The sequence below is a fragment of the Osmia lignaria genome, chromosome 13 (assembly GCF_051020975.1).
Source record: "Osmia lignaria lignaria isolate PbOS001 chromosome 13, iyOsmLign1, whole genome shotgun sequence".
Taxonomy (NCBI): Eukaryota; Metazoa; Arthropoda; class Insecta; order Hymenoptera; family Megachilidae; genus Osmia; species Osmia lignaria.
Window position 1 is genome coordinate 1,339,031 of NC_135044.1, and position 26,094 is coordinate 1,365,124.

General features: G+C 35.3%; 5 protein-coding genes across 12 annotated transcripts; 2 read left to right on the plus strand and 3 right to left on the minus strand.

Moving 5' to 3' along the window:
• Positions 1 to 13: 13 nt before the first annotated feature.
• LOC117602298 (lipase 3) lies at positions 14 to 3,790 on the minus strand. Its single transcript, XM_034320123.2, has 8 exons — positions 3,650 to 3,790; positions 3,151 to 3,545; positions 2,012 to 2,192; positions 1,502 to 1,616; positions 1,006 to 1,249; positions 789 to 947; positions 465 to 692; positions 14 to 398 (listed from the first exon to the last, which is right to left on the minus strand). Exons 2-8 carry the CDS (start codon positions 3,253 to 3,255, stop codon positions 243 to 245), a joined length of 1,188 nt encoding a protein of 395 aa, XP_034176014.2. The 5' UTR covers positions 3,256 to 3,545; positions 3,650 to 3,790; the 3' UTR covers positions 14 to 242.
• On the plus strand, positions 3,698 to 9,510 carry rig (gem nuclear organelle associated protein rigor mortis). 5 transcript variants are annotated; one of them, XM_034320111.2, is made up of 16 exons: positions 3,698 to 3,824; positions 4,419 to 4,736; positions 4,810 to 5,168; positions 5,233 to 5,556; positions 5,629 to 5,884; positions 5,960 to 6,188; positions 6,265 to 6,349; positions 6,410 to 6,776; positions 6,856 to 7,165; positions 7,247 to 7,492; positions 7,566 to 7,713; positions 7,790 to 8,047; positions 8,126 to 8,336; positions 8,417 to 8,623; positions 8,686 to 9,121; positions 9,180 to 9,510. In XM_034320111.2, exons 2-16 carry the CDS (start codon positions 4,428 to 4,430, stop codon positions 9,407 to 9,409), a joined length of 3,975 nt encoding a protein of 1,324 aa, XP_034176002.2. In that variant the 5' UTR covers positions 3,698 to 3,824; positions 4,419 to 4,427; the 3' UTR covers positions 9,410 to 9,510. The 5 variants fall into 5 exon arrangements, with proteins under 5 accessions (XP_034176002.2, XP_034176001.2, XP_076547876.1 ...); XM_034320110.2 differs by lacking the exon at positions 3,698 to 3,824 and adding an exon at positions 3,841 to 3,978; XM_076691761.1 differs by lacking the exon at positions 3,698 to 3,824 and adding an exon at positions 4,108 to 4,125.
• Positions 9,157 to 10,956, minus strand: Nup37 (nuclear pore complex protein Nup37). The gene is given in 4 exon segments (XM_076691763.1): positions 9,157 to 9,251; positions 9,538 to 9,844; positions 9,920 to 10,545; positions 10,658 to 10,956. Coding segments are annotated over 3 exon segments (1,029 nt in total). The 5' UTR covers positions 10,808 to 10,956; the 3' UTR covers positions 9,157 to 9,251; positions 9,538 to 9,591.
• Positions 10,957 to 11,483: 527 nt separating this feature from the next.
• On the plus strand, positions 11,484 to 20,630 carry Cerk (Ceramide kinase). Of its 2 annotated transcripts, XM_034320120.2 has the most exons (9): positions 11,484 to 11,592; positions 11,751 to 12,218; positions 16,263 to 16,514; positions 18,542 to 18,735; positions 18,807 to 19,182; positions 19,678 to 19,830; positions 19,900 to 20,096; positions 20,214 to 20,383; positions 20,492 to 20,630. In XM_034320120.2, the coding sequence occupies exons 2-9, from the start codon at positions 12,089 to 12,091 to the stop codon at positions 20,565 to 20,567; spliced, it is 1,548 nt and encodes a 515-aa protein (XP_034176011.1). In that variant the 5' UTR covers positions 11,484 to 11,592; positions 11,751 to 12,088; the 3' UTR covers positions 20,568 to 20,630. The 2 variants fall into 2 exon arrangements, with proteins under 2 accessions (XP_034176011.1, XP_034176010.1); XM_034320119.2 differs by lacking the exon at positions 11,484 to 11,592 and having other exon boundaries at positions 11,671 to 12,218.
• TfIIS (RNA polymerase II elongation factor) lies at positions 20,629 to 25,700 on the minus strand. 3 transcript variants are annotated; one of them, XM_034320128.2, is made up of 5 exons: positions 25,486 to 25,700; positions 24,703 to 24,880; positions 24,270 to 24,625; positions 23,176 to 24,196; positions 20,629 to 22,604 (listed from the first exon to the last, which is right to left on the minus strand). In XM_034320128.2, the coding sequence occupies exons 1-4, from the start codon at positions 25,552 to 25,554 to the stop codon at positions 23,861 to 23,863; spliced, it is 939 nt and encodes a 312-aa protein (XP_034176019.2). In that variant the 5' UTR covers positions 25,555 to 25,700; the 3' UTR covers positions 20,629 to 22,604; positions 23,176 to 23,860. The 3 variants fall into 3 exon arrangements, with proteins under 3 accessions (XP_034176019.2, XP_034176020.2, XP_034176021.2); XM_034320129.2 differs by having other exon boundaries at positions 25,478 to 25,693; XM_034320130.2 differs by lacking the exon at positions 25,486 to 25,700 and adding an exon at positions 24,993 to 25,439.
• Between the last annotated feature and the right edge of the window lie 394 nt (positions 25,701 to 26,094).

A 26,094-nucleotide genomic window follows, 5' to 3' on the forward strand; every position in this document is an offset into this window, starting at 1 on the left:
TTATATCAAGTTTGAACATCACAAAATAGCCTCATATTCTAAGAACGTATCAAGCTACATCCTCAATTCGTTCAAATGGCGAAAACTTAATATACAAGCAGATCACACTGAAGAAACATAATTACATTACTGTTAATTACAATTAATTATGTTTGTTCTCCTTCTGACTAAAATATAAATGCACATTTTCTAAATTCAACTGTTTGAATATATTGGTTTTTTGATTTTTTATATGTTTAGTATCACATAGATTTGTTCGATAACATGTTGATTAACTTAGCATACACTAGTTCAGGAGCATCTTTGGCCCACAAGAAATCTATATGATTGAACTTTCGAAATGGCACTCTGTATACGATTGGTGGCTTTGGTAATTCAGCATTTAATCTCATCACATCCTGAAAAAAAAAATAAGTTATCGATAGGGTGAACTCTAATAATATTTATCTTAATGAAATGCTTACAGTGGAACTAGACAACCAATCGTTTGGACCACAGAACAATGCAAGTGCTGTTGCGATATTTGACAAATTATACTTTGGAGGCTCAGTGCTACTGTAAATCCTCATATTTTCCTCTGACCCATAATCGTATTGTCTAAAGTACCCTGAATTAATTTCTTGAGCATAATGAATGAAGGTCTTGGCTGATGTACCAGCTGGTGTATGGCCCAGAATCGCAGGTAGCAACGTCTGCAAACAGTTGAAAATTTACATGAATAATTAAAAACTAGTGTAGCATATGTATATTGATCTTATCCACGTGTACAGGCTTCTCTGTGTACTCACATAATTAAATTGCGCTGAGTCGAATCCGACGATAGCAAACATCGAATTAGCACAAATCTTTTCCTCCAAGAAATCCAATAAACACAAATATTTTGCAAAAAACCTGATAACAAAATTCTGCGGCAGAAATTCTCCTTTACCTAACAAACGATGCATTATCTGAAAAATCAAGCGGAAAAATTAGATACAGATACGTGAGCGCAACAGATTAACTTACCACGGAATTAGTTGCAAACGGAGCCAAATGCCGTAAAGGGGTCCGTACGTGTTTCATAAATGCTACTGGGGCAAGACTGTACGCTGATTGCAAAAGTCTTGCTATTTCCGGTCGTTCGCTAGACATTACGTAGAAACATGTTGTACCCATCGAGAAGCCAATATACGCTTTCAAATGACTTTGCTTCAGTTTTACTATGTAAGTGATCATCGAAGGTAGATCGTAGATACCTGACTCGTGCCAGCTGAACATACATTTAATCATGATATAGTAATTACGCTTACAAAATAATTACGCAACATACCTAGTCTTATTACTATTTAATTAATTATCAATTAATTCTAGTTTCAATTACTAATTCTTTACTAACTCAAATACATACCGCCAAATAAATATTCAATTATGTTTGATCAAATGTTTTTCGTTGTTAATTATAACTCGTATGACGCACAATTTTCATAGAAAAAATATGATATGAATAATTTCATTTAAGTACCTAAAGTCCCAAAATTCGGCATCAGTGGAAGACATGGAAACGTGAGCCCTTGAATAAGTGTTGCCACGAAAATTTCCAAACCATACATCGTAACCCTGGTCGGCTAATAAGAAAGCTACAAACATACAAAAAATTCAATTAGCAGTATGTTTTAAGTATATATTATTTGACATTAATTATTAAATAGTATACGCAGATGAAAATTAACTAAATTAACTGCTAATTGAATTTTAATTTTCACACCTATCGCGATTAATAATTTGTTTTCTTTTTCTATACCTTCTAAGTTAGAGTCTTACAAAAAAATAGGTACATGTTGTTTTTAAGAATTAACTGCGACGGTTAATTACAGAAAAATTCGATAGCATAAAGAATTCGTTATGTTGTCTTTGATTTTACTTCAATATTAAATCGAAGAATATCCATCATCGTATAATTAAAGCTGATCGTGGACCAGATAGACGAGGCTCGATTCAATTTCTTTTTCTTCTAATTTCCATATTTCCGTACCAAGAGCTTTTCCTTTCCCAAGAATAACCCAATCAGCCGAGCTACCCAGTAAACCGTGCTGTAAAAAAATTGCAGGTGATCCAGGCTTCCCTGGAATTCGGTGCATCGTCAACAGGTAGCCATCTTCCGTTAACACAACATGGGCTTCCGCTGGATAACCCTCTTTCCTTATCATCTGCACCTGTAATGGAAAAAAAAAAAAAATAAAACATTTGATGTAGTAAAAAGGCTTAAACACCTGGAACCACCATATTTGTGATCCTCATCCTCCAAGCTATCAGACTGTACACCCCCCTCCCCTCGGGGGAGCAACCGATATACAAAATCGGAGCCTTGACTGATATCTGAGGATATCTGAGCGTTATAACATGTTTATTTTCTGAAAATCGAACTTTACATCCGTGTCACAGATATGTAATGTGATACCGTAAGAAATATTCGTTTAAATAACATCATTTTCCAAGTGAAGGATTCATTTGCGACCTATGATTCCTCTAAGACTTTTGTTCCTCCGAATGAGTACTATACGATGCAATAATAAAATAATTTTTAACAAATACAACCGACTTCAAAATGCGCTAAAAAGTGTAAAATAATTTCTATTTCATTTATACCAATGCTATTAATAATACCTATTTAATCGGGACCAAACGGGAGACATACTCTATAAGGTCAATTTTGCGGCTACTTTTTTTTACAGATCTCCACCGATTCAAAGCTGTAGAATCAACTGGCGAAGTCATGACAAAACATTGTATTACACCCTGAACGTGTTAATCACTTTTCAGAAATTCAACTTTCATAACGATAATGATTGTTATTATTTCAAGATAAATAAACGGTTTTAATTACTTCCATATACCGCAGTTCACCAGAGTCCATAACTGCGACGCGCAGGTTGGAAGATGGTGGGGGAACGCAGCGAGCTCTCTGCTAATCGCTTTCCACTTCGTTTGGGAGTATCGCCAATCAGGGCGAAGATGCGCACTGGAGAAGCGCGAAGAACGAAAACTGGTTTTTTCGCAGTTATGGACTCTGGTGAACTGCGGTATACGTATAATTCCTTCAAACAGTTATAAACTGTTTCAAGTTACATTGATCGAAAAGAAAGTTATATAGATTAGTAGAATTCAACTTACTGTATTCAGCTCAGATTCTTTAAAAGACATCATGGATTCAAACTGCAACGAACCCGCGGAAGAAAGCGCCCATAGCGACATAAAAGTGATGATGAATTTCTTCATTTTAGGTTTAATAAAAACAACAAAATATTATCACACTAGAAACAATAAAGAACCTTTTATAACGTCGCAGATATCAAGTATTAGAAACATGTATTGACACTGTTGTTCAAACTACTGAAATTACTGACTAAATGAAATATTTATGTATTGCCTTGCGTATAAATCACTATATATTGCCTCGCAATTTTATCACTATCAACGAGTTCAATATGTTATATTGTACATATCATATCATATCGTGTGTCATATCCCGCCATCCTTCCTCTGCGGCACAAAGTTCAAAAATGATACTGCAATCCGTGTAATTTAATCAGTAAATTTCGTTAAATATGATGCAAAATTCGATTTGATTATTTTACACGAAAATATATTGCAATTTCAATCAAATACTTACATTAAATATTGTTATTGGAAATCCTACTTGAATATACAATAACCCTTTCGCAATTGGGGTTATGTTTAAATGAATTTCATGGATGCTTTTTTTAAATGCTTCTTGTTCTTCTTGTAAATCAAGGTTCATATACTTAGAAACAAATAAACGTTAACTGTAATAAAACATAACTAATGTGAGATAATTATTTAATTAAAGTAAATTAGATATTAACATACAATAGTAGTTAATAAACTACTACTACTACTACACTATTAACTACTGGAATGACAGCCGACAGCATACATATACTTACACATACGTACCATTCAAACAATGAATGACAAAATGTATATATATTTTTTTAATGACTAATGATGAGGAACTTTATTTTAAAAGATTTTAAAATAATCATATACTAAAATAGTTAAAAAGCAAAGAAGATTATTATAAAAAAGTGTACAGTTCAAAGTATATACATATATACGTTTAACTAAGTAAATATTTACATCACGTGCATTCATAAACGTACATATACAATATATACTGTTGAAACTGGCAAAGTTTGTAATTTAAGATTTTGATTAATAAAAGTAAAGGAAATAACAATAAATATAAGAAATTGTACGTAATAATATAGGCAGTATAAATTACAGTATGAATACTTTCCATTTGTGTAAAATTCAATATTAATATCAATCAGCTGTTTGATAACCTTAGAAGGCTATAAATACATGGTCTTATATTCTATTTTATGTCTCATTTCTAAGTAATTTTAATACCATTTCAGCACACAGAAATGAATGAAACAACCCTGCCTCCTTCACCAAACTGGTACCTCAGTAATATCCTTGCTTGTTCTTTTAATGGAACCATTGCATGGGGTGCTAGAAATACAATTGTTATTATTAAGCCTGATGAAAGTGAAAAGGCCTTACAATATTCTATTATTAAACATGCTCACAAAACTAAAGTGACTTGCCTTGCTTTTACTACTCAGTTTGAGGAAGTAGATGCTCATTTAATAGCTTCTACAGGAGATGACAATGTCATTAAAATATGGGATTCAAACACATTGTCTATAGTTTCTACTTATCTCTTAAAATCTGTAAGTTTGCCTATCTATTGCTATAAATATATTATAGGAATTCATGTTAACTATTCACTTGATTTGCTTCTAGGATACACAAGCAATTGGTGTGGATTGGTCATACAAAGACCCGTATGTTACATACTCAGCAAGTTCTGATGGTTGTGTATTATCATGGAACAGTTATTTTGATACTGTTTCTTTAATTTCATTAGGAAAAGTAACACCTACTTGTCTGTCTTCTTGTCCACACGATCCACACCTTGCAGCTATAGGTTCTAAAAGTGGTTTGGTTTACATCATTAGTTTCCAAGGGAAGGGAAAGGTAATTTACAAACTGAGAGGCCATGATGAAGAAATAGTTAGTCTATCGTGGTGCCCTGTAGAAAATAATGTTATAAGTGGAAATTCGAATAGAGATTTACTGTTAGCTTCAGGGGGAAAAGACAGGTAATTTAAAAAGTTGTTGTAATTGGAAATTACTTACATTTACGATTTTTATACGGTTACGTAGGTCAGTTTTTATCTGGAAAGCTGGTGGAGATGGACGTTACGAAATGAAAATTTCACTACCTATGTCGCCTCTTGATTCTCATCACCACAGAAGCAAATCAAATTCATCTGTAGGTAATTGGACTGTGGTTCATTGGATAGAGCCTAAACTATTGCTTACAAATTCAAACTGGGGTGAATTAATTTCTTGGGACTTATCAACGATATCCAAGCACAAACCTCTCTGCAAGTTAATACATGCACGTCATGGCACAGGATTATTTTCTATTGCATGCATGCCAATTGTTGAGGAAAATTTAGTAGAAAATTGGAGGACGAAACGCAGGTTTTTATTGATAATAATTAATTACGTAGATAATGTAAATTGATAAATACAGATACCTTTTATGAGTTACAGGCATACCATTTGGACTGTGGCACTGGATCGCAGAGTTATTTGTTGTAACATAAACGAAAATAATGTTGAAATAATGCATGATATTTACACACAAGGTGGCTATGTTTACTGCATTGCTGCTTGCCCTTTAGACACTTCGCGCGTTGCATTCGGAGCTGGAGATGCAATGTTACGATTATGGAATTTGTCCGAAACACATAGTACAACTTTTGATATTACTGCTTTCTGGCAAAAAATTAAAGGAAAAATTCGCGCGGTAAGGAAAGCTGAATATAATATAATATAATATAATAAACACACTTACATAACAATATGATTATATAATATTTAGATATCATGGCATCCTGAAAAGGAAAATTTATTAGCATATGCAACTGAAGAAGGACGAATTGGAATGTTTAACACAAATAGTAACAAACCTCCCACTTTGTTGAGACAGTATCATAGAAATGTAGTGTATTCTATTGGTTGGGGAGCAAATCCAGATAATAAACAGCATGTTTTATATTCATGTGCGGAAGGAGAGCTTGTATATTATGATGTAGAAAAGCCAAATCAAGGTATTACTTCGTATTTACTAGTTAGTTAATAGTTCTAGTAGTATTATATTAAATTCATCTAAATGTCTTTTGTTAGAACCTACGTCTGTGTTAAAAAAGGAATGTACAGAATTTTCTTGGAAGCCAGATTTGTCTTGCTTGGCTGTAGGATTTGAAAATGGGTATGTTTTAAAATAAATTACACTGCATTCGTTAAAATAATACTTCTCATTGTTTCTTAGATTAATTTCGTTTCTTAATCGCAAATTTGAAACGTTCGGGACTACTAAATTTTCTTCAAATATGCTACATTGCTTAGTGTGGCATCCCGATAGTACTACAACAGATTTGACATTTTCTCCTTTGAAAAATTATCTAGCCGCTGCTTTTGAGTCATCTACAATAGTTATCTTTGACTTGTCTAATTTAATGGATCATTTTACAAAATTGCAAGAGTCAAGTGATAATGATCAAGTAAACACTGATACTTATAAAGTTAACGAAGTTGTATGTACCCTAACTGGACACACTAAAAATGTTGTTTGTTTGGCATGGAGTCCATACATTAGTGGATATTTGATATCTGGTAGCTACGATGGAACTGCACAGGTATTGAGTTATATAGTTGTACAGGTGGTTCTTCGAGATATAGGCACTAAAAATATTTCCATTTAACAAATATTTTTAGGTATGGAATGTTGAAACACAAGAATTAATAGCTACTTACAAAGGGCACGGTGGACCAGTACTGTGTTGTATGTGGAGTCCACTAAGTTCTAATTTTATTATAACAGGCTCTGCAGATTTTACAGTACGAATATGGAAAATTGATAATAATTTGCCACAAGAACCAGTGCAACAAAAAACGTCGAAGAAAAGTGAAAAGAAACACGAAAAAGTAAATAAAATTACCAATGTTTCACTTCAAGATAGCTTAACAAATTTAACGGATGCTGTGTCAGAATGTTCAATTTCAGATACTTCCCAAACTGTACAAAGTATGTCAAATCTTATTGGTCGTGTAATTTTAAAAAGTGATCATCATAGTACGAATAATTGTTATTAATTATTATTTTCAGAATCAAAGACAGCGGTAGTAAAAGAAGTAAAAAGAAAAAAATCTGAACGAACGGCATACTTTACGAAAAATATTAATACAATGAGTAACAAAACGCTTTTGCTTGATTCTCTTCTAAACATTGTGAAAAATATGAAAGGCGAACAAGATCAGAATGTTGAAGAAAATCAGAAAGACGATTCTTATTACATGATACCGTTATTATTTTCAACGCAAGAAGATTTTTTGCCATTTTTGAACAGTGAAAGTAAGTAATTCATTAAGGGAAGATTGTTGAATTAATTACTGTATCTATATCATCACTTTTTGTAAATGTATAGAACAGGCTCACGTTGAGAAAAACCGATACGACCTAGTCACACAAATGGACATGTGGTCTGATAATCTTAAGCAAAACTTGGAAGAAGCTGCTAAAGAAAAACGTGTCAATGACTATTTGGTTTCACTTTCGGCTAGTCTTTCCATGAAGTATGTAATTATTCGGACGATGCAAAGAATAAAATTAAAATGATTAGAAAATTAATTCACTCATCGTATATTGTAGAACTTGGAGGGAAATGTGTGAACTATATGCACATCAATTGATAACTGAAGGCAACCCTTATAAAGCAGTATCGTATTTACTCTGTATCCATAAAACGTATAAAGCCGTAGAAGTATTTCAAGATGCAAACTTATATAAGGAAGCATACGCTCTTGGAAGATGTAAACTTGAAACCGATGATCCGGTTCTAACAAACGTGTTGAGAAATTGGGCAAAATACAGTGTAAATGTAGGTAATTTTGAAGATGCAGCTTTCATGTAAGTTAGAATTATAATGAAGAATAATGATAAAATTATGAATAACAGTTGCAAATGATTTTATAATTGTGATTCTAGTTATGCCAAATTAGGAGACTTTCCAGAAATGATTAAGTATCTCACTCGACGGAAAGATACAGCTACGTTAATAACTGCGGCTGAAATTGCGCTCATATGCGATGATGATACCTTGAGTAAATCTGTAGCAAAACAAGCAATAAATGCAGCTTTGGAAAATTCGGAGTACGATGTAGCTCGAAATATAATTACAAAATTTCCGCATCTCAAGGTACATTTGTCATATATCTGTAATATACATTTCTTTTTATTTCAAATATTTAATACTTCTTAAACTTTGAATACGTTTAGTATCAAGAAACACATTTATTAGTTCTTGAGGAACTCGAGAAAATAATTGGGAAAAATGTGCATTTTGACATGATTCAAACTTGGCTAGATGGAAAATCGAATTATGGATTATTGCAAGCTTTAGAAACTGTTTGCGGAGACTGTAGTTGTTACTATACCGATTTATCTCAAAATCGGTTCCTTAATACTTTGACAAATGAGAAAATGGTAAACTTTTTGTAAATAATGAATTAAGAAATGCTTAATCTTAATTTAATGTCTAATTTCAGTTATGGTTGGCAATTAGCCATGAACTTGCGGTTGCAGTAGCTTCTGTTGAAAAAGAACAAAAATTAAAACACATTGTTACTGCATTATATACTATTGCTCAATTTGAAACATTAAATCGGAAAAATTTCGAAAATCAGTATAGTTTTTTGACTGAAATTGTTATAAAGTTAGATGCTAAAAATCTAATAGACGAAGAAAGTATATATGCAAAAACCAGTTATCCTGTATCAGCTAGTATGCGAGCTTACTTATGTTACGCTCTTTTAAATTGGCTCGTGTACCATATAGACGAAGAAATTCTTAACAGTAATGTACAGATTTATATCAATTTGATAGAAGATTTACTTGAAGATGCATTAAACAAACAAGCAGTGAAACAATGGTCAATACAATGCGAAATTGGTAAACTAGAAAACCAAATAACTTCAATTTTAGGTAAGTTACTAAAATATATTTTAAAACTTACTTATATATTAACGAGTTTCCTCACTAGATAAAGCACCAGATGAAGATAAAGGTAATGAAGATACAAAATCGATGATGGAAGAATTAAATGCGCTGAAAACTGAAAAGAAACAACTTTTAAGTGAACTGGTTTATGTGCCAAATCCTGTTATGACTTACAGTAAAGCATATGAATTATATTGCAAATTATTGGATGAAACTCTTAAAGTTAAATTTTTCGACATTCTTTCAAAGTCATGGACAAATGCTACCTCATAAGTGAAATTCCATTTTTTTTTAACAAACTAAATTAATTTTTTTTACTAGAACAAAGTTCTGATTAAGATAGTGCTTAAGTGTGAATTAATTAAGGAAAAACAATGTTTATTATATTTATTACAAAATACCTTTTTTTTATTTAAATAAATGATATCCTTAATGATAACGTGTTACGACCGATTTTAGTTCAAGATTATTTTCCAAAATCGAATTTCCGTATCACTTGTTGCACAAATATATGGTAGCTTGTAATGCCAACATATTCCACTTATTAATTTTACCTGACCACAAAGTATTTCTTGTTCAGTTTTTATATTTGTAATTTTCAACAAATTATCTGGTCTTCCTATAGTTGCTACAAAATATTCATAAGTAGGTGAAAATTTGACTATTAATCCTCCTTCAATATGAAGAGGTTTTGATTCCAAGGGTGGACTAAAAATAAGGAAAAACATTTTCATTAAATGATAATTATTTACTCATTAACTAAATGTTTATCATTTACATTACCTAGGTTTAGACATATCCCAAAGGACTAATTTTCCAGCTACCATAGCTGCTACTCTTAATAAATTGGATCCCCAATCGATTGACATTAAAGGAACAATATCTGTATCCAAAGACATTATTGCTTGTTGACTTCTTATATCATACATATGGATCAGACCCTTCTTTTCTCCAACAAGAAACTTTCCAGATTTTTCTGGATGAAAACAAACGCTCATTCCAGGAGATTTTAAATAAAATGTTGAAATACATTTTTCATCTTCTTTTACTGCCCATAGCTTACATGTGTGATCATCAGACACAGAAGCTAATATCTCACCCTCTGTTTCATAACAGATTGAATTTACATAATCCTTATGTCCTTTCATCTTTAACAAAAAGTTATTGTAAGACATCCATTCTTAAAAATCATTAATGCTTTTCAATCTTACCTCACATACAGTGTCATCATTCATATCACTGCTATACAATCTTATTTTGAAATCTGCTCCAGCAACACAAAACATCAGAACTTTTGGCACTACGCTCAAGGAGGTTTCAGGACTCCAAGCAACAGCATGTGGTCTACTGTCATGTCTAAAAGTTCTCAACAGGTTGTAAGCAATGTCTTCAACTGCTTCATCTTCATCCTTGTGTAAATGAATTCTTTCTTATATAACATAACTTTCAAAAGTTTAACAAAATTTAAGTTGATTGTATTATGTGAAGTTTGTAACAAACACGAGAATTCAAATACTTCACCTGAAACTTAACGGTACCGATAACAATTTCTTCAGCTAAAGCAATGCAAATTAAATGTTGGGACCATTCATAAGGTGACAATTCAACACAATATATCTGCTTCGAAAAACGTAATTGAAATGTGGAAGGTGTAGTTAGAGCTTCGTCCATTATATTTAAAATATTTACATACGTATTATCCCTTTGAAAGTGTGCTCGTGTTGCAGCTACAGCGTGAAACTTGGTCGATAAGTTGGCAAGTGGTTTCCACTGCTTTCTGATAGATGCGGAACTATCCCTTGTTTGTAGCGGATTTACATTTCACGTTGTTTAGGTAGATTTCTGTTTTACCGATTAAATTCAAATTGTATTTATATTTTCTATTTTATCGACGTTGTTAATTAACTTTTCAAAATTTCAATGTTTTGTAAATCGTATTGCATTTGTTAGCTCTTTCATTTTGATAAGAATTTCATTTTATAAATGATCACTTAGATACAGAATTTGTTATTGAGAAGACATGTACATGTAAAATAGTGAAAAAAGTTATAATTATTGTAAGTAATTGTAAGTGATTTCAAATTAATTATTTGTTAAAGCAAAATAAATAAGATAAATTGCAAATTAAATAGTTTTTCTAAATAAATCGCCACACGTTTCGGGAAACCGGTCGGTAAGTTGTTGAGTAGTTTCAGCACTTTTCACATAGATGGCGAAAGGGTCGACTTTTTGTGTAGCTTACCGATTATTAGCTTTTAAAAATATTTAATTGTATCATTTGTATGCATTAAAACCGCCATGTAATGCAGTCGTTGTAAAAATAAGGTTTTAAATTTTATCGGTATTTCAAAATTCGTATTTGTCTCAGTTTATACAAGAGGAATGGATACTAAACAAAAACCTCACGGTTCTGGATACATAAATGAACCTTTGGTGATTATTTAATCGGGAGATAAGTAAGTATTTTCATTCAGTACATCGAGGAATGTCATTATCTCTCTAGACAGATAGATCCAACATAATTATGCTAAAGAATTAATTGAAGAGTGATGAACGAGGGATAAAGGGACACGTGATTTTCTATCGATGTAAAGGAAAAGCCAATTGGTTGCAGTTCGACTGCAGTGGCACTCCGGAAGGGAGAAAATCATCGACCAAGGAAATTTTCCTTCCATGCTTGGAGAATCGACTGGATGGAGGCGCTGACGATCGTAAAGCCGAGCGTGTACGTTTTGGCACGATTCTTCGTGAGTCGATCGTGCTCCGTAGTTGTGCTCGGGCCAGCGAGCAGGCTAGATTGATAGTGGTTTTTTATTGCTCACGAGTATCGTTTACGATTTTCGTAGCGATTTTCTTGTGTACCACGATCGATCGGTACCGAGATGACGTTTATGGGATTTCTTCGTTGAACGAGTGTTCTCGCGAAAGGGTAGCCAACGTCAGCCATCGAAGATGATGCAGGAAATCACCGACCAATCCTCCAGGACAGTGCTCCTGAACACCTTTGTGGTAAAGAAGAAACGGTGCAGGGTCTACTTTCATCGCGGCACGCTGATATGGGAAACGGAGAAACCACCGTACAGTAAGTGTAGAATCAAACTTCTTGTCGCGTACTCGTGCCAACGATCGTTAGTATCAGGGAAAGGGATCGGAGCGAGAAAGCGTGATAAAACGGCCTCGTGTCAGCGAGGATCAATCGCGTTTCCGCGTCTTTCGCGGTTCGAAACAAAGGAACAGTGGCTGGTTGCACCGTTACCTCTGATGTTAACACGTTCGTTGCGAACATCGCGGATCATGTTGGATCTGATTTGGCGATATTAATATTATAATTATTTTTGCTTATTTAATTCACCACGGCAAATTTTCATGGTCTTTAGTCTACGGCTAACGTGTTAGGTGGAGTGCAACCATGTATACTTTGCTTGGAATGAAAGTGTAGTGATAATTAACAGGCACAGTCTGTTAATTACATTCGATTTAGAAATCGTTAGCCAATAGATGAACTTTGTATGATAATGCGTAATGTGAATACTGAAAATTTGTATCGTTTTGTATTGTACTGCAGTAATCATTAAAGAGGCATCAAATTCTGAATACAGAGTTTGTTTATTCATACCCGAGACTATAGCGATCGTTTACAAAGAACGATTTAACGTGATTGAATTGTTAAAGTGTTAAACAGTTGAAATAAAAATAAACACGTCACTGTCTGGTTTAAAAATCTGATAGTTTGACAAGTGATGTCACCTGTTCGTGACTTTGATGTATATAACATATTAGCATTCTTTAGGTTATATTTATTTATCGCGTTATGAAATAATCATAATCGGAAAATTGGTAATTTTTCTGTTAAATTATCATTACTGAATAACTTAAATACAACAATTTTTACAAAGTTACCACTAAACAGCGGTGTTCAGTTTTCACTAAACAGAATCATATTTCGAAGTTGATGAAATAATACTTCCGGTTTTGCGATGATATATGTCATCATTGTTCAGACTTCTACGCAGGATAACAAATATTGAGGAAGTTTTAATGAAATTGCCCGTTTCTGTCAGAGATTCACTTGCAAACTACGGTCGCGCGAGGAAGTAAAGCTTTGATTCGAGTTTCGAGAGTATCGAAGGATCGACCGATCGAAAAACGTCAAATCGTTTCATAATATAAATACGAGTATGCTAATTATTGATAAAAGTTGATTTATCACGCAAGAAAATTGCTTCCACTGCAGGCATGATAATTTTCATGGAAATTCATTATGCAACTGTGGGAGAACCGCGTTTCGCGCGAAATTCAAACGGTATTTCTAAACAAAGGATCTCTTTACAATTCAACATATTTGCTTTTTCGGTTCGGTTGTTGAACGATGACAAGTAATTTTTCAAAGTATCCTATCAACTGTCGATAAAAATTGACATTGAAAACCTTATCTGGACGATAATGTTTAATTATCACGTAACTTTTCTCTCTTATATTTCTGGTATTTTGGTTTCTCTCATGTGTATTCTTTTTCAACAACAACATACTGGTTTCTTCGCGGAAGCGATCGACGCGTCGATGGAGAATAGTAGTACGATTTACTATTTAATATTCAATAGCGATGGGTAGAAGAAGGAAACGGAATGGTATGCAAATGAAATTCAAGGACGCGCGTTTAGATACATATGTTTCTGCTTCTACGTGAGCCGATCGCCGAAAAACTCATCGATATTCCGTGCAGGTCGCGCGCAATCGATACGTGCATACGATAGATCGAAATGGTATTGCTACAGTCATAATCGATTCTCTCGTTTAAATCTACTTGCATACATTAGACTAGTAGTATAAAAATGAAATAAAATTGAAATTATATAGTCATATACAAACATATTTTTTCCAACAACAGAATTCAAGTATCACGATTACGTAAATCGAATGCATGCAAAAGTGAAACTTGCAAGATGCCGCGTATATTATATACACACATATATGCTTGGAAGTAATTTGTGCGAGTGCCCTAATTACGTCATACTTTTGGCCCGAGTAAACAGCCTTTTCACGCGAAAAAAAAAGGAAGAAGAAAAAAAAAAATTTGTCGCGTCTTGCGACCTCGGTCCACGAAATCTTCCAGTCTCGTCGGTTCGATAGGAGGCGTTCGTTTCGGAGTCGAACAACCGATCGCGGTTTGGCATACATCCCAATTATCTGTGTAACGCCGGGGACAGGCATGCCTCGAATATCGTATCTTGTTTGGGACATTCTTCTTTCTGACGTCTCGTTATTTTTCATTCCATTCGTTTTTTCCTGTTTATTACACGCCGGATGTGCTTAAGTAAACGCGGCTACTTAGAAGGAAGTCAACGAGCCTGAGAGTCTTGGAGGAACTATTGATTTCGGTAGAAAGGTCAGACTAGAGGTTTACTTGACGCTATCCGGAGCATGGTGTACCTCCGAGGAGAAAAAACCAATCTAATTTCAGGCTACAACCAGGTTTATTGATTGTCTGACTTCTGAACTTGGACGATTTCGTTTATTTCACTTCGATTCGGAGGGATCTAATTTTAGTAGATTTTGATTAAAGATCACGTTAGATCGATGAATTTTTTATTTGCATCCTTCCAGTTCGATGTATTTCAATCGGGATCAATTGTAATTGGTAAATTTTCTACTATATATCTTTAGTTCCAACAACTTCGAATCACCGAGTGCTTCCAATTATGCAAATTTCAATTCGCGGCGCTGCGATTCGATAAATTTCAAGCACCGCTGTTTCGCTCCCTTCAAATCTCAATTTCTTTAATTCCCTTCGATAAAAGAGCTCGCGTTTAGTTGTATGTAAAGCAGAATCGAGGCCAGAACTTGTAACTCGTCGTTACAAGGGATTAATAATCCGAAACAGTGTACGGTCTTGCGTCAAAGCCTGGTTAATTGGATCGTGCTCACCATTCATCCAATTTAATGCTTATCCCAATTTACAGTGGACAACTGGTACCAGTTTACGCGTTGATCTTCAAAACGTTTCTTAAATCGAATTAACGTTTCTTTTTCTATCTCTGAACGGGATCGTTCAACGAATGTTCCGCTACTTTTCTCGCGTCGTTATCTTCGTACAAACCGGATATAAAGTCTGGCTGCGTTAATTACGAAACAGGTAGCACTCTCGTGCGTCACATTTTCCATGATTTGCTTTTTAAAAATCTCGCAACTCAGATATGGAACAATTGTGAAACGTGCCTCGGAAGATTTTTCAAGTCGAAGTAGGAAGAACATTCGTATTATCCGCACGACGGAGCATCCTTGATTCTGAAGCCGCAATGACGGTGAGAATCCATAATTTCCCAGGGACACGAACCCAACTGCAGCCTGAATCTTCTTCAGGTAAATTTAGGCGTCCAGGTCGTTCACACCGATTCCCCTCGTGCTCGCGAACCTTCGAATCGGACGGGTCATATAAGTACCCGAGGAAGGTCGCTGGATTCCTTTAACTGGCTCACCTTCCATCTTACTTCTCCTCCGTTTTATCTTCTCGCGACTATTCTCCTCTTTCAAGATTTTTAATTGTATTTGATTTTTGAATTAAAAGTTCTTTGTACCTGATGAAACTCTTCTTCGAGAAGTATTATAAGTATAAGCACCATATGCGGTAATAAAAAGAAGACGAGTAGTTCGAGCATTGGAGTAATTATAAGCAAAAACATCGGTGTCCTCGAGAATGTTCTTTTAATGAATGTTTTTGTCCTTCGTCTATGAGCGAAATGATTATCCGTTCTTTAAGTTATTCAAATTTTTTCTTAGTTCCCGATTCAAGCTGCAAGCAGGTTTCAGTGATTAAAACTCTCAGGTGACCATACTCGTCGACCTTCAGTGATCGGATGTATTTTAGCGTGTTTGCTGAATATTCTTGCTTGTATGTAGACCGATATCTTGGAGGAAGAAATGAAAAGAGATTTGAATTTATCGAATTTTCCCAAGTATTTTATCGGTGTGAAAAAATTGCGCTTAAAATCGCAAGGTCATCGATTCTTATCGATATCCATTTATCTCGGCCGATTATCTTCCTCTTGCAAAATAATCAAAGATCATTGTAATTGAATAATGATAAAGATAAAAAAGTTAACGCAGAAAAAATATGTTTAATTTTCAGCAAGATGGACTCTGCCGTTAACGGATGTGCTCGCAGTTCGCTATGGGGACGATTGGATACCCGGGGCGAACGTTAAAGAGAAACAACCCCCTACATCGCCCACCTCGTCCACCGTTTGTCCGACGAATTTTATTTTACACTACGCCGTTCGTGGGCCACAAATGAAATGGAGCCATCACAGTGTGACAATGAGCCACACAGATCCCAGGCAAGTTGCATCCTGGGTGAAAACCATACGAAATTACTTGATGGGTGAGTTTCCTTTTACTCACAATTACGTCTTCATTAATATTACCCATTCATATATTCATCTACATTTCTTGTAGAGACAATGAAAAGAAAGTTTGATCCACGTGCAAGGACATTTCACTTCTCACGAAACAGAGAATTATCGTATCGATTCCTTTTCACAATCCGGTGAAACTTGTTCCCTGATTTTCTTATTCCGATCACTCGTTTTCGCAATTGTAACGAAAACAACCTGGGATCTAATAGCGTCGATTGCAAAAAAATACGAAATAGAGGAAAAGTAGGTGAAAGTTGAATTGTCGCTGTACGTGAGCGCTATTATTTCCTTTCTATTTGAGACTAGGGAACGGTTGAATAATTGATCCGGTATCGATCATTGAAGTCCGGCCTGGTAAATGTCGACTGGCGTACTTAATTCGATCGGCTAATCGTCTTGAAAACTTTTCGTCACGTTAACGAAATGATAAAACACTTTTAATTTATGTTGATTGAACCGACTATACGTGTCTGCAATATGTTTCAATTTTCATTCAGCTGGAATTAATCCTCTTTGCATTTTTTTTTTACAGAGCTCTATTAACGCTAGATCTACCAAGGGGGGTCAAAATGACTTGTTTGGCATTTCTTATAATCATTATTCATTTTCAATACATTTTGTTCTCTAAAATTTTGTATGACTTTTTCTAAAATATGCAAATAATTCTGTAAAACAGTTTTCCTTTTTTTTTGTCTTTTTGATGTAAAATTTTATGCAATATACCTCCATATACCGAGGCGAGTCATTTTGACCCCCCACGGAACGTAGGTAGATTTGTGATTTTTGAAGTTTCTCATATTATTTTTGTATAGTTCAAATACATTCTTAGAAAACTAAGTATATTTTCGTTCATCTACATTGTACAAAATTACCATAAGAGACATAATGACTTATTAATTTGAAAAACAAGTCATTTTGATCCCTCCGGTAGAAGTAGGTATACGTCAATCGCCGGTAGTTCTAGCGTTAAGTCTCTGTATCGATTGGTATCATTATTTATTTAATTATTTAATTATCTGGTTTATTAGGGTGCTGCATTGCCTCCGCAGACTATACGTTATTGGAATGCAACCTCGATTCTACAATGATCTTAGTTATTCTTACGTAGTGTGTACATATTTATAGAAACCTAGGGTGTTCTAGATGATACAAATGTAGCGTATATTTATGGAATCTTAGGGTGTCTCGTCATTTGATATTGTTTCCACGAGCTATACATTCCAGATATACTCTAATTCTAATTTAGCTTCGACCACCCTTCCACGGTGTGTATTTTCAAAGTCTCTACGGTATTTTACGACGGTCTTTCCTCTCGAGTCTTTCAATTGATCTATTTTAGCAATTTCAACCTGTCGCTCGCGTAAATCGCTTCCACCAGTTGTACAATATTTAATTTCGCGTGGGTACATTCGGCGGGGCGCGGTGAACGCGAGTAGAAAGGACTACTCTGCGTGGTGGTGCATGATGAAAACTAGGTCGTTGGTTACGGATCAAGGCTGCGTAACTAAGACCACGTTTTTACTGCCGTGTAAAAAAAAAACAAAAAAGAAAAAAAAACATCAAAACTGTGGAAACACAAACGACTCGTCTGGTAATAAAGCGGCTACGCGTTCCTCCGCTTCGTTTGATGTACCTCTTCTAGGACTTTGTATATAACCAGCTCTGATCCAAATTTAACCAGTCGAGACAGGGACTTGCATAGTTCCCAGAGCCGACCGTTGAACCGACGAACCTAAAACTGACTATCATTATCCATAAGTTGGTATTGTTAGATTTGATAAATCAAAACGCCATACCCCAGGCTCGAGTTGTTTCCCCTTACAACCCCGTCCGGTAGAAAAAACAATGGGGAGTGGTTTCTTTTAGCACGTGTAACGCGATCCCTTGTATCATCCTGTTGGAAGGACTACGGTATTGATCCGAGTTCCCGCTCGGCGCGTACTTACACGTTTCTTCGAAATCGTAAACGAATGAAAAAATTATCTATTTACAGGGCTCACCCATCGTCCAAGAAAGATATTACTATTCGTCAACCCTTTTGGAGGGAAGAAGAAGGGGTTGAAAATTTGGGAAAAGGATGTGCAACCGTTGATGACCATCGCGGGTATCGAGACCAAGATGTTGGTCACGGAAAGAATTGGCCATGCTCGTGATACTCTTTTAACGGCAGATTTAAGCGATTTTCATGTAAGAATTTCATTGTTTCATTAGCCTCTGCTTAGAAAGTTTCTGTACCACCGTTTCGAACCCATTTTCAGGCTGTGGTGTGCATCGGAGGTGACGGTACTCTCGCGGAGGTGATCAACGGTCTTGTACTGAGAACCTCTAAGGAGCAACAAATCGATCCGAACGACCCTGAAGTATCTCTGCCGACTCCGTTATTGCCGATTGGGGTGATACCCAGTGGTAGCACCGACACGGTGGCGTACAGCCTCCATGGGACAACCGACGTTCAGACGGCTGCGATACATATCATTTTTGGCGACAGTACCGGCCTCGACATCTCCTCTGTTCACAGCGAACAGACCCTATTGAGGTTGTACGCCAGTGTGCTTAGCTATGGATACCTGGGCGATGTGATACGAGACAGCGAGAAGTTCAGGTGGATGGGACCCCAGAGATACGACTACTCGGGTGAGTCGATAGCTCCGGGTACTTGGGCAACATTTATTCCATAATAAAGGGGAAACACGAACGACTACGAATACACCTTCTATGTAGTCAGTGTCACGCTATTGTCTTCCATTCATAGAACTGTGAACCTTGTCCTTTCTTACGTCTTTAGTTCCAGTTTGTTAGTCACTAATTCCCCCGCATTCCCCGAGTACCTGGCGAATGAGACTAAAAATAGAGGATAGTCTGAAACTTACATCGCGTTCGAAGTACTACGTCTCTCTCTGTTTATTGATCTACTTCACGCGTGGGATGTATTAAAAGGGACGTGTTAAAACCGACACGCCACTAAACATTTTCGTAAGCAACACGAAGGGAAAAATATGTATGTACATAGAATGTATCTTCAATTCGAGGTATTTTTATTAGGATTATTTTCCTTCAGAGATAACGTCGTATAAAAGTGATGTGTTACGTGTATATTTGTAACTGAACGTTATTGTTATTTGATTTCAGGTTTCAAGAAGATAATCGCGAACAAAGGTTACGAAGGCGAAATACAGCTTCTTTCTGACCCTTGTCACCCAGCAACGAGTACAAGATGCACCAAAAATTGCACAAGGTGTTTGCAGCACATGCACAAAAGCGTTCCTGATAAAGAAATTTCTAGTGAGTTGAAAATTTGTTGGTTTTCAGTTTAATGTTGCGTATTTATATTATTTCATGTGTTTGTTTCAGGATGGATGACCATCAGAGGCAAATTTTTCATGGTGAACGGTGCTAATCTAGCGTGTGCCTGCTCTAGGAGTCCCATGGGATTCAGCCCTCATTGCCATCTGGGTGATGGTTGCGTGGATGTGATTCTAGTTCGGCACACCTCGCTTTTTAATAACATAAGAATGTTGCTCAGGCTGACCAGCAAACAGAAGACTCTGGTACCTCGAAATTTTGTCAAATAAACTCCCAAATTTGTCAATTTATCAGATACCAGAAATCTTTAGCAAACAATCGATACGATTGATAGAGTGAAGCCAATTCATTTCTGTTTGCAGTACGATCTACCTTTCGTCGAGGTGTACAGAGCAAGGGAGTTCACGTTTCGTGCCCTCTCCACATTGCACATGCAGTCTGATAGCGAGATTAACAGTCGCTATATGAACTCGAGCCTGAGTGTGTGGAATTGCGATGGCGAGGTAATCGATAACTCCAACGTGAAAATCAGGTAAACACTTGTTCGATTATTTGCAGGTACTTCTAAATGATATCATAATTCATCTTCACAGCTACGAGGCCAATACTGCTGCATTCTTCAATTATAATTTGTTAACAGGGTACACTGCCAACTAGTGAACGTGTTTACCAGGCGAGCCGAGGAAGCAGTTCACGAAAGGACGTGTTTTTGTTAATGGCAATCACCGATTGATATTCTAATACCGCGCTCTTTAACACCTTGACGATCAAATGTTATGTTTCATTTTTTATAGAGCAGTAAGAGTAGCAATCTGGTGAAACGAGGTTAATGGTAGAATGTATGGGAATGGTCGTCAAAGTGTTAAGATAAGAGGAATGACGACGCGCGTTTCGGCGGGGATACGATGCCATTGAAATCGTATAGTTCCTTCGACTTGCCCCAATTTACTCGATATCAAGATGTCGCCATGCGATGTGCGACTGAGACAAACAATCAAAGTTGTTTGACCATGATATTTTGTGACTCGTGGATGATGTGTTAATTATGAGCTTGGTATGTACCCAAATTTCAGGGTTTAGTTATTTAAAAGGTCAGACATTTAAGAGTCTAATTGTAAGAATCACAAAATACCATAGTCGCTCGATTATTAATCGAATAATTCTACCGACTGCTGGTTGGCACATGATTCCAAGCTAAACGTTTTGACCCAGTGCGAATGAAATCAACGCCTAAACTAACCGAGAACTATCTAAACGTCCACGACAGACCTCGGCATCCGAAAACTATCCCCGTTTGCATGATACTCGGCATGGAAAATTCTCTTACGTTTCCTTCGTATTTTTAGATTATTATAATTCAGAATTGTCTCAACATTCCACTCGCGCGAATCAGATTGCACTTACGAAATTTTGTACAAACACGACCTGGCTTTTTCCTGGTCGTTTCTTTTTCTGATGTCGCATTGCTACACTGGTCGCGCGGGTTTTTCGTACTTAAACAAAAGAAACGAAACGAGGAAACGAGAGATAAATATAATCTTAGATTCGGTGCACGGATATGGATTCTTCCTTGTATGATATTTCCAAGGATATTACACCATTAGGACACTTAACACTCTGATGGTATCGTATGTTTGTGAATTTCATTGATAACGTGGCTCTAATTAATATTATTATTTGGAGCCCAGCCAAAGTTGTAATTCTATACTTATATTGTTTTACTTACTGTTAGATTTGAAAGGCTAGGTGTTTGGAAAATTTACAGAGTTAGTGTCAATTATTTTCATAAATTGTTTATGTTATTTTATGGTATGTACAGAGTCATCAAAGTGTTAAGTTTAACCGATGATAGGGTTCGTTCGTAGAAAGTATGTACAGTACGAGGAGTATCCTCCTCCAGAAAACTCAGTATATTTTTCACGTTCGTCAATAAAGTGTCTCGTCTTCGATAGCACTATAGTGTAACGATATATTTTAAAGAGAAAGACAAAAGTACGACGAGACGTGTATTTTGATTAAACAGAGAGCGATTTTAGCTGGCTGTTAGAGCTTAAAAACATTTACAATTAAGCTAAGCAAATTAAAGAATTTCGAGCGGCATTTACTTTACCAGAACAAGTATTTCGACCTATTTATTTAACGCTAGAACATAGGCTCTATAGAAGAAAATATTTGGATCACTTCGAATACAAAAGTTTTTACTTTTGAACGATTTCAAGACACGAAATATGAGCAACGAGAGGAAATGATTTTTTAATTTATTCTTTTCTAGTCTGTTGCGTTCGCGTTAAGACACGAGCACTCCGTCCTTAGTTTCCATTTTTACTGACCCTATATATTGTAAAAGGGCGAAAGTTTCTCTCGTTGCCTCGCTAAACATAGACATTTAATTCCTGAAGAATGTTTTTCCATTTAAAATCTTCTGGAAAATTTTGTTCCTCAAAATTGTTAGATTCTTTGAAATGTCCATTTTCTTACTTTTCTACGATATTTATTTAGATATTGTTCTTGCAGTATACGAAGGTCTTTCATTTAACGTTTTCTTCTGTTGTATTGATTTTAATTTCCGGTTCTTAAGGGTGACATATCACACAGGATAAATAGTGTACCTTGCGATTGCACGAGCCGCATACCGAACTTCGTCCAAATGCATTTTATTCCCCTCTATTTTTATGTACATGCTTGGCTAACTCGTTTTCAATTCGACAACTCGTTGCTTCTTTGACCGTTTGCGCTCCGACAACCCTTCATTTCTGTTTTGAGAATATATTTCTTGAATTATACTTTCATATTGTGAATGTTTCATATGATTAATTGTTCTTTCCGTGAAAGAAATGGAAACTTGAAATGTTGTTAATTTAATTATAATGTTAATTGTTAATTGTAATTTAGTTTAGTTGAATTTCAAAATTTTGTTAGAATAAAGAAATGGAGGATCGCAAAGGGTTAACGATCAACATAATTAGCGACTAGATAGAAATTATTTTGTAGATTCGTGTATACAGGCTGTACAGATATACATACACACGTATATATATATATATTATATATATAAATACATATGTATATATTATATATTTTAATTACGAGGTATTTATATAGAGAGAGCCGAAAAAATGTCGCGATACAACTGTAACAAGCGTGTTTACTAATTAATTTGAAATTAATTTTGTGATGGTGCACCGAATGTTGAAATGGCTGCGTATATTAATAAAAATTGTACTTCACTTTTTCATTACCGAGTTTTACTTTACCTCTATTGCTTTGTGCTTGTCTGTTGTATTTAAAAAGACCGCTTTTTAAAAGTTGGAGTTATTGACTTACCGACTTCTGAAATGTGGCCGGTAAGTTACCATTTAGTTCCTCTGTTTCCCAGAAGGCAATGCTGCTGTTCCCCTTTTCTGGAAACTCAGTCAGTAAGCTATTGAATAGTTTCAGCCGTTTTCGTATAGATGGCGTTACAGTCGAATTTGAAAAATTCCTTTCTGTGAATCATTTAATTTCGATTTTAATTATTGAGGGGCTTCAAAAACACTACGTTATAATTACATACATGTATTTCAGTACTGTACCCACAATTTCGAAGTGTTTCACAGATAAAACATTGTGTAAACTCGTACAATCTAAAATGAAAAGTCTTACTTTCAACATTACTCGCATGTTAGAACTTCGACCAGCATGAATGCTGTATTTAAAAGAGTTTGAAGTATTTTAATCTGATTTATCCAGCTTCTCCTCGGTGTAGTTGAAATCCTACAAAGCTGAGACCTAGTAACATTACATTTTAATATATACAAGAGAAGGAAAACCAAGTGTTTGAAAATTTGTGAATCGACTAAAAGTATAATCATTAAACGATTAATGTACAATCTGTGAATGATCAATTTACGTAACATACATCCAATGATGTCTCGTCAATCTGAATAAGTGTTGATTAATAAGTAGGTGTCGAACGAAATACACTTTCTTTTTCCATATTGATCAAAAAAACCATACAGAATAAGAAGATTTAGCAAAACTTCCATCGATTACCGCATTCGTTGCATAGCACAAAAGTAGTCATAGGTTCGTCGGCCGAACGCGTTTGCACTTGATTGTAAGTGCAGTTGCGCTTTTTGCATTTTCCACATTTTAATAAATCAGTTTTTGTTCCTTGCACCGTAGCAAGTTGGGCATCATTGATCGCCTCCTTTTTAAATTGTTCTCTTAATTGTTTTATTTCATCGCTCGCCATTTCTTCGGCAGTCATAGATGCAAGCCTAGCAGGTGTTATTGCACCAGCAATGAAATTCGTTCGCAAATTCGGATTCTTTGCATCGCGTAAATTAGCAACTCTACTACGCACCTAAACAAGTATACAGAATTAAATGATATATTTAAATTAAAAGATGAAAATGAAAGAAGAATATAAGGCTTACCCTATTTTTATATCGGTTATCAGTATTTTTAAATTCTGCATAAATCGCTTCCTCCAATTCTTCTGCTAATTCTTCCGGTGAAGCACAACCATCGATCGTATTTCCATCGACTCTTAAAGCCGCCGCTAAAAGTTCTCTGCATTTAAGCCTTACAGCATCTGTTGTGGTAGGAGCCGGGAAGGTCGATTGTTTTCTTTGAAGGTCCTTATGGGGTTTCTCTTCTTTCATTTTAACATCATTTCCATCAGTAGCATCTTTATCCTTCTTTTGATCCCCGTCATCTTTATTTTTCTCTGATTTGTCATCCTTCTTTTTTGAACTACTCGAAGAAGTAGAATCTTTCTCTTTGTTGGATCCTAAATAAAAAAAAAGTTTGTTAAATATAATACACTTATACTATATTCCAATGGATAGTATTAAGTTACTTTTTTACCAGATAAAAACTTCTTCCAATTTTTTATTAAAGTTTTAGATAATGATATAACTTCATCATCTCTGCTTGATTTCCTCAATGCATTAACAGTCATTCCAATACGTGTCTTAGTTAGAAGTTCCAAGTCAACTGGTAACTTTTGCAATATTTTAAGTAATTCCAATGCTTGTTCCTGTCCCTGTAACAAAGGTTCTTTTATTTAATAAAAAATATGCAATTTAAGTGTACATATAGTTTTAACATATCATTATTTATATTTGATGTCTGTATAATCATTATTATACATGTACCTGTATCGTTAACACATATGGTAAATTTTTGTTTGTACTGATAAGAGCTTAGTATCTGTTACATTATGTTCAAGGCAAACAATTCAGTGAGATAATTCATACATTCATGAAAGTACTAAACAAACGCAATGATGCGTGTTTAACAACAAGTTTGAGTATATGCAATTGGTGCTTCAACAAATTTGATAATGAGAGCACGATTTAACCTTTGGAAAGGATTGTAGACGCGTTAAAATTAGTATGTCAGATACTTAAGCTCTACGATACATTGTGGTACATCAATTTATACCGAATGACCGTGTTACACGGACTTATACATATAAACATCATTCATCGGAGCGATAATGTTACACAATACTGCACTCGTACGCATTATATATTCTCATATTATCACAGTAATTGCATTTTAAGTTGGAAAAAGAGCTTTCGTGCTCGTCGAGCAGCCCCTAATGTGCCGAGCGATACACAACTATTATTTTACTCACTTACTCACCGTCCCGTCACCGCTCGACATCTTGTTCAACTTTTTTTGAATCCGTAGCACCTCTTCCTCGGCACTCATTCTGATAATGATATAGTTTTTACACAAGAAACCGATATAAACATATACAAAACACCGAGCGAGTGGACAACAAACCCCGAATGTACGTTTATAAACGTGACTTGTGATGCAGAGTTCGATACTGGATTGGTAACTCGCAACATGGTAAGCTTGCAGGTAGATGGCACAGTACTAGAGTGACATCTTTCGAAAACCAAATAAAATTGTCAACGCGGGAACGCTTAAACGTCATAATTTTAAAACAATTATCTTTCAAACAATTTCAAATAAACAATTCTTGGTGGGAGAGTATCAAAGATTACCGTAGAGATTTCATGCTGGTGACATAAGAATGTTTAACCCTTTCCACTCGTGTGTCGGCGTATAGTCGCCATCCTACATTTTATTATTATACATCTATTTACATTAGTATTTCATTCAAGGGACCCTTGTTACAATATTTTCTTTTAGTTTCTGCTTAAATGTGTATGTATATATTAAATAAAATAAAATAAATAAATGAAAGAAATTCCAAGTTGATTGGTAGCCTTCTGAAATGTA

What these genes read in the sequence shown, in the direction of transcription:
- Cerk (XM_034320120.2), top strand. Translation starts at nt 12,089, where the DNA reads ATGATGCAGGAAATCACCGACCAATCCTCCAGGACAGTGCTCCTGAAC. An exon ending in TCCTGATAAAGAAATTTCTA is followed by an intron (nt 19,831 to 19,899) that starts GTGAGTTGAAAA and finishes TGTTTGTTTCAG; the next exon opens with GATGGATGACCATCAGAGGC. An exon ending in AACTCCAACGTGAAAATCAG is followed by an intron (nt 20,384 to 20,491) that starts GTAAACACTTGT and finishes ATTTGTTAACAG; the next exon opens with GGTACACTGCCAACTAGTGA.
- LOC117602298 (XM_034320123.2), bottom strand. Translation starts at nt 3,255, where the DNA reads ATGAAGAAATTCATCATCACTTTTATGTCGCTATGGGCGCTTTCTTCC. An exon ending in GCCGAATTTTGGGACTTTAG is followed by an intron (nt 1,250 to 1,501) that starts GTACTTAAATGA and finishes ATGTATGTTCAG; the next exon opens with CTGGCACGAGTCAGGTATCT. An exon ending in ACTCAGCGCAATTTAATTAT is followed by an intron (nt 693 to 788) that starts GTGAGTACACAG and finishes AACTGTTTGCAG; the next exon opens with ACGTTGCTACCTGCGATTCT.
- TfIIS (XM_034320128.2), bottom strand. Translation starts at nt 25,554, where the DNA reads ATGAGTGCCGAGGAAGAGGTGCTACGGATTCAAAAAAAGTTGAACAAG. An exon ending in TTGGAAGAAGTTTTTATCTG is followed by an intron (nt 24,626 to 24,702) that starts GTAAAAAAGTAA and finishes TTTTTTATTTAG; the next exon opens with GATCCAACAAAGAGAAAGAT. An exon ending in ATAACCGATATAAAAATAGG is followed by an intron (nt 24,197 to 24,269) that starts GTAAGCCTTATA and finishes ATACTTGTTTAG; the next exon opens with GTGCGTAGTAGAGTTGCTAA.
- rig (XM_034320111.2), top strand. Translation starts at nt 4,428, where the DNA reads ATGAATGAAACAACCCTGCCTCCTTCACCAAACTGGTACCTCAGTAAT. An exon ending in GCTTCAGGGGGAAAAGACAG is followed by an intron (nt 5,169 to 5,232) that starts GTAATTTAAAAA and finishes ACGGTTACGTAG; the next exon opens with GTCAGTTTTTATCTGGAAAG. An exon ending in CCAAATAACTTCAATTTTAG is followed by an intron (nt 9,122 to 9,179) that starts GTAAGTTACTAA and finishes TTTCCTCACTAG; the next exon opens with ATAAAGCACCAGATGAAGAT.